General features: G+C 43.8%; 1 protein-coding gene across 2 annotated transcripts; it reads right to left on the bottom strand.

Moving 5' to 3' along the window:
- Positions 1-231: 231 nt before the first annotated feature.
- LOC115150072 (serine/threonine-protein phosphatase 4 regulatory subunit 1-like) lies at positions 232-6,646 on the bottom strand. 2 transcript variants are annotated; one of them, XM_029692977.1, is made up of 6 exons: positions 6,493-6,646; positions 5,430-5,615; positions 4,733-4,894; positions 3,726-3,828; positions 2,932-3,052; positions 863-961 (listed from the first exon to the last, which is right to left on the bottom strand). In XM_029692977.1, exons 2-5 carry the CDS (start codon positions 5,574-5,576, stop codon positions 3,045-3,047), a joined length of 420 nt encoding a protein of 139 aa, XP_029548837.1. In that variant the 5' UTR covers positions 5,577-5,615; positions 6,493-6,646; the 3' UTR covers positions 863-961; positions 2,932-3,044. The 2 variants fall into 2 exon arrangements, with proteins under 2 accessions (XP_029548838.1, XP_029548837.1); XM_029692978.1 differs by lacking the exons at positions 3,726-3,828; positions 4,733-4,894; positions 5,430-5,615; positions 6,493-6,646 and adding an exon at positions 232-543 and having other exon boundaries at positions 827-961; positions 2,932-3,049.
- Between the last annotated feature and the right edge of the window lie 227 nt (positions 6,647-6,873).

Genomic DNA, 6,873 nt, shown 5'->3' with positions numbered 1-6,873 from the left:
ATGCCATGCTGGGTGGTAACATTTAAATTAAACCCAGCCCTGGAAAGAAATGTACTCTGAAAAGAATTTGCACGTTCTCTCATATGAAAAGACATGGCATTGACACAGATTTCACATATGTCCCACCTTGGATTTCCCACTTCAAGTCCAAATATATCACACTTTCACTAAAATGATGACCTACTGAAGTAAATAATTTATAACATCATGGGTAAGCTCTGGCTGGCCATCATCTTTCAACTCAAAAAAGTGGATTTTCTGGTGTGAGCTTTTAAATGTGAGAGACATATTCCCTCTCAAAGACAAATGATGTTCTATTTCATTCTTGACTTTCTCAATAGCATAAAGCATCTACATGCATGAAACATATTATTGGGTAGATAAGAGGGCCCAGTCTTTACCTTTCTCCATGACACTCTGCCGCATTGCTTTGGCCACCAGCACGCGGACGTTGGCCACGGGGTCCAACGACAGGCTGAGGAGACTGGGGAGGAGGTGCTGGGCAAACTGGTCCATGGGCATACAGTTCTCCTCCACGATGGCCTGGGGAACACAGCGGAGAGTGAGTTAATAGAAAAACAGCAGGGTTGTGTTCATTAGGGAATGCAACAGAAAATGTTTTAAAAATCAGTTTCCCTTCTGTTTGGTGCCTAATGAACATGACCAAGCAGTCAGGCATACAATTCTCACATCCACCTTCTTTCAGAATAGTGCTATGGCAAGCATGGCTGATGCAATTTCACACTAAAACATTTTTTGAAGGCAGCAGCTATTGGGATTAGTGTTTGTAAGGATTTATTTTCATAAATACTATGTGTGTCCTGACCTGGCAAATGAAGGCAAAGGCCTGGCGGCCCACCCATTTTGGACAGTGGCAGAAGCGGACGATGAGCTCGTTGATGAAGTTCAGGCCCAGCTCGCGGGCTCCACACGCATACATCTTTTGTAAGATCTCCACCACCTGGGACAAACAAGATGATATTTGATGACATTTCCACAATATGAGGTCGAAATAACAGTATGAAATTGTGTATGAACCATTTGAAGAAAATGCCTGGAATTTCAGCCTGTTCAGGAAGGATGGATCTTTTGGCCCACATCATGACGTGATCTGATTATAATAAACCAATGACTGTTCATCTGGGTAATGGGGTGGGCTGTAGACCATCCTATCAGGGCTGTGTATGTAAATACAAGGTATGACCAAAAATGTATGTGGACACCTTGTCGAACATCTCATTTCTTAATCATCAGCATTAATATGGAGTTGGTCCCCCCTTTGCTGTTATAACAGCCTCCACTCTTCTGGGAAGGCTTTCCACTAGATGTTGGAATATTGCTGCGGGGACTTCATTGGAAAGGGGCTTCCCCAAACTGTTGTTACAAAGTTGAAAGCACAAAATCGTCTAGAAATTCATTGTATGCTGTAGCATTAAGATTTCCCTCAACTGGAACGAAGGGGCCAAGCCCAAACAATGAAAAACAGCCTCAGACCATTTTTTACAGTTGGTACTATGCATTCGGACAGGAAGCGTTCTCCTGGCATCCGTGAAACCCAGATGCATCCGTCAGACTGCCAGATGGTGAAGCATGATTCTTCACTCCACAGAACGCGTTTACACTGTTCCAGAGTCCAATGGCGGCCAGCTTTACACCATTTCATCCAACGCTTGGCATTACGCATGGTGATCTTAGGCTTGTGTGCAGCTGTTCGGCCATGGAAAACCATTTCATGATGCTCCAGAAGAACAGTTCTCGTGAGGACGTTGCTTCCAGAGGCAGTTTGGAACTCATTAGTGAATGTTGCGACCGAGGACAGATTTTTACACGCTACAACACTCGGCGGTCCCGTTCTGTGAGCTTGTGTGGCCTACCACTTCGCGGCTGAGCCGTTGTTGCAATTACAGTTGATCGGGACAAACTGACTTGTAGGAAATGTGGCATCCTATGACGGTGCCACGTTGAAAGTCACTGAGCTCTTCAGTAAGACCATTCTACTGTCAATGTTTGTCTATGAAGATTGCATGGCTGTGTGCTCTATTTTATACACCTTCCAGCAATAGGTGTGGCTGAAATAGCCGAATCCCCTTATTTGAAGGGGTGTCCACATACACTATATATATATATACACAAAAGTATGTGGGATGCTGGGCTGAAGGGCGTTGTAGTTTTCATGAAGCAAATATTCAACCTAGTTCAGCGCATAAACGTGGTAATTATATACAATAACCACAATCCATTGCGCCTGTTCTTCCTGGCTCGGACAGAGCCCGCACAACAGACTGCATGAGAGGAATGTCCACAACACGACGAGAGGGATAGAGACAGTTCGTGAGGTAGCTCTACCTGATTGATAGTTGTAGGAGCTGGTAATAAGCAGTCTTGAAAGTATGCCACATCTTCTTTAAAGAACTAGTCAAATGATTTTGTCAGACAGCTCTGCAGCATACTTAGGCAGCTACCAGCTAGCCACTAGCCTAGCTAAATAGGATGACTAAAAGACAGTACAGTACGGGAAGCACAGAAATACCGTTAGATGATTGGCTGGCTGCTACTGCCTGAGCAGAGATGAGATGATCAAATAAAAACGAAGTAATATACACAACTGAAATATTTTGTTATTTCATAGTCATTTCCTATTGATGTCTACCTAATGTGGACCTGAGACAGACAATGGAATATTTTCAGCCATTTGGGATGCAAACAATGCTTGGGTGCTTCCCATTCTTAAGAAAGGCAGGTCACTGCATGAAGATGAGATGACTGTCCACTTCCACAGACGTTGGTCACAATACAGACATGCGTTCACAAGCACACCTCATATCATTGAGGACAATATGAGTACTTCAGGCTGTTAAACAATAATTTAAAAAAATCGTTGTTACATCATTCCACCCCCCAAAAAAATTCAAGTCCAAATGTGATGCCTACCAGCTGGTAAGAGATCCACCGGACCTCTGACACTTTGTCTGAGCAGAGGGTCAGTGCTATTTGTCTGAGGTAGTTATACACATCATCGTGGCTGTACAACTCCATGATCAAGATCAGCTGCCTGTGGACACACACATGAAGACGTTCTGTTCAACACACACTGGCTCTTTAGGGGGGTCATCCTAAAAAAAAATATATTATTTCTCTGATATCTTCACTCCATAAAGGAGTCCAACAATACTTCTATATGTATTGGGAGCTCAGACTAAATAAAACCAAGAGGGCGACTGCTTTTGTGACAGCATGGAGCGCCACGTTAACCTAAGTGACAGTCTGTTTGTGCTATCATGCCAAGTCCTTGTCAGTCATTGTCATGTTTGGCTTGATGGAGTAGACAAGAGAACAAACAGATATGGGGCCAGGACCTGTGTCCACAAACTGTCTCAGAGTAGGAGTGCTGATCTAGGATCTGTCCATATAATCTTATTATGATCTAAAAGGCAAAAATGATTCTAGATCAGCACTCCTACTCCGAGACACTGAGGATACGGGCCCAATGTTAGTGATTTACTGTCATATGCCGTGCTGCTCAGGAGCATAATTCATTGGCTGATCCATCCTGCTGACCTGGATGAAACTCTGTGATCATTGGAAGGCCCATCCAAGTGGAATACTAAAATTGTGCATGACATCAGTCTGGTGGCAAGTACGCCACCTATAGGGAGAAATCTGGAGACCTCGATCATAGATGAATGACAAAGATTGGCCCTGAACTAAATTAATGGGAAACTCACCTGGCCAGCTGGTATATAAATGAATGGGAGACTCATTCTGTTGTCCGTCACCATGAACACCTGAAGCTGGTACAGGTACACTCCTGTTCTCCGCATGGAGCAGCTGCCACAAGACAAGACATATTATTATTATTAAATTAAGTGCCCCTTAATATAGACCAAATAGAGAATTCAAGAAGTCAAATTTTTACATGAATAAACTGGCTAAAGTGCTAAAATTATGCATTTTTACATGTCGCTCTGTGCACCCTCTGTGACTTCTAGGAAGATTTGAATCCACATAAGCCCAAGTTTAAACCACCATTGTAAAGCCCTAGTTATTTTGTTGCTTTGACAAAGTCATTTGTGAAGGTTACTAAGATGAAATCGTCAACCCTGTTATGTACAACCCAGTTACTTTACTTGACACTTACTTGAGATGGGAAAATGAGTTTATGGCAGAATGCTAAAATTGGGTGAAACCAAAACTTTTATTATCAAGTTACGCATCTCAAAAGGCACCGAACTGGTGGAAACACCCTTATCATGTCTCCCCAAAGTTACCATTATTCATCATTACAAAACCCCTGGACAACAAATTATCATTTATTATTGACTTAAGGCACAAGTATCAAAAGTACTTGAGACAAACGAAATAAGAGTTAAAGAGTCTACCTGTAAACTAAACATGTTGTTATTGTGAAAGAGAAATTGCTTCTATGAGAACCATATGAACCCAGTACACAGGTCAAGTCAGGCAGACATCCACATTTAAAATCCACTCTAGATTTACACGTAATATGGTAGCCTGAGTTCAAGTCTGTTTGTGCTCTCATGCCAACTCCTTGTCAATGTTTGGCTCGACAATGAGCAATGGAGTTGGTCAGAAGAGCACTAACGCATCTGGGACCAGGCTAGTAAAACAGCACAGCAGGTGGACCAAACGTTTTCATTTTAATATGTAGCCTATGTAGATAGCCGATTTAGAATCGCTACACAGTTGCTCGTTACACGTATGGTGGTCTCACCTTGAGGAAATCATAGAGGTGTTTGAGCACGCCGATGCGCACCTCGTCCAGGTCCTTAAGGAAGCCGTTGAAGATGGGCACCAGGTCGGCCGCCGTCAGCTGGTTCCCCAGGATCAGGGCCAGATCGTGGATGGAGAACGCCAGCGTCCGGCGCACTTTCCACTGTAGGGGTAATGAGTACAACCAGGGGGTTAGCATTGCTCGTCACAAAACAAGACGTTTCCACGTTAGGGAGAATTAGGAGTATAGCCAAAATGAACTTTGTAAGGTCAGAGGTGGTAATTGGGAGTATAGCCACTGCTATTTCAGCACACTCTCTCCTCTCGATTGCTGTCCCATTTAATTTGCCCAGAAATAAGCAAACATTTGAGGTAACTGAAGTTCCTTATAGCCTTTTATTCAAAATGACAAGCTGTATTGCTTTTGGTTGCAAACTAACAGGTCAATATAACGTCATGAGACCTGTGACCAAGCAGTCACTGGACTGGCCATTAGCATAGCAACGTGCATAGGATTTCTAACACAAATGTAACGGTTGTTTTCTGACATTTCAATCTCCAGTGATGAGATCATGTCAATACATAGTGTGTTGTTCACTTTTCGTTCCAAACCAAGCTCTTATCATAGAAGACCCTGAGTTTCCTCTGTCGTGTTCTTGGGCACGCAACGGAAAACTTTTGAATCCAAAAGCACCCACCTGTACGTCGGTGGCAAGGGTCTCGTACGTGTCCTTTAGGCAGTGCCAGTTCTGTCGGCCCAGGGTGAGGGCCACGCCAGGTAGGCTGAACGCACAGTGCTTGGCGATTTCAGTGTCCACCGTCTGGGCCTGCGCCGGGTCCGTCATGGAAAGATACTGGTCCAGCAGCTGCTGGGGAATCACATTCTGGAGGAGGGAGTGGGGGGCAAGAGGGGGGGGGAGCAAGAGTGGTTCAAACTTGTTACTATCATAGCAATGACAGCAGCGCTCAGTAGAAAGGACAAAAGGGGCTGGTTTCCCGATTCAAATTCAACAGCTGAGACGAGATGGACTGCTTAAAGTGTTGGTGATCTGAATGGTGTAGTTTTAGAACGTCTCATGTCGGATGCTGGGGTTTCTAAAATTCCACATGTCAAATCTTAGCTAAAGACAAGATGTGTCCGTTTAGCCAATAAGATAACCGTGTGCTGACATTCCGTGTTTAGCCAGCCAAGCTTACAGCCAGCTTTCCATTTCTGTGGGGATAGCTGCAGTTAGCTAGCCTGGCTTGCTAATATTTCATTGTCAAGTCACAATGTGAGCTGGTGAGCCAGCCAGTGGCTGCATGTATTTCATGAAACTTGTTTGCTAAATACCTTGCTACAAGTAGCTATCAACTTTGTTACAAAGTTTCATCACTGTGCTCAACCTTTTGTATTTCAATTCCCCAGTCAGCTGTTTTACAACATAAAACTCTAATTCTATTCTGTCTCATTTTGTCTCGTCTTTCCTTTTTTGTTGGCTGCTGGATCTGCACCAGGCTTAAGCCCCGTCCTGGACTCAAAATGCACCATCAATGAAGATTTGCATTTTAGACCAGGACTAGGCTGAATCTGGTTCTGGAACACTGGCCCTACATCTTGTCAATCGCAATTCCTTGGACATTGGATTGTTTTACTATTCTCAGACAAAACAACTTAAAGGTAGGTGTACCCCAGACTTGACTGGATCATAAATGTCCCTCTATGTGTACAGTAACAAGGATTATTAGAAATTCAGTGTTTGACAGAACTGACTAACTGACCTGGGCCTTGGACTTCTCCTCACAGAGGAGAAAGCAGAGTCCTCTTTCCCCTCCACGCTCTCCATCAGCTCCGATTCCTGACCAACAACAGGAGTAGATACATAGACAAACATAGCAGTCAGCTAGCACAGACAAACATAGCAGTCAGCTAGCACAGACAAACATGAGGGAACTTCTGGACCCTATTTCTTGTTATGGGTGTAAGATGGAACAGTGATGCCATCTGTTGGTAAATGTTAATTACTGCAACTCCTGTGTTTTTACCGGTGTGCTTGAAATACCCGGATGTATTGCAATATACTGAACAAGACTGGTTACTCACATCAATGCCTCTGTCTCGTCATTTAACATTCAAACATGGTGTCAGAGTCGGATAACTAA

The sequence above is a fragment of the Salmo trutta genome, chromosome 16, assembly GCF_901001165.1.
Source record: "Salmo trutta chromosome 16, fSalTru1.1, whole genome shotgun sequence".
Taxonomy (NCBI): Eukaryota; Metazoa; Chordata; class Actinopteri; order Salmoniformes; family Salmonidae; genus Salmo; species Salmo trutta.
The sequence above is the reverse complement of the archived record's forward strand: the minus strand, read 5'-3'. Positions and strand labels throughout refer to the sequence as shown.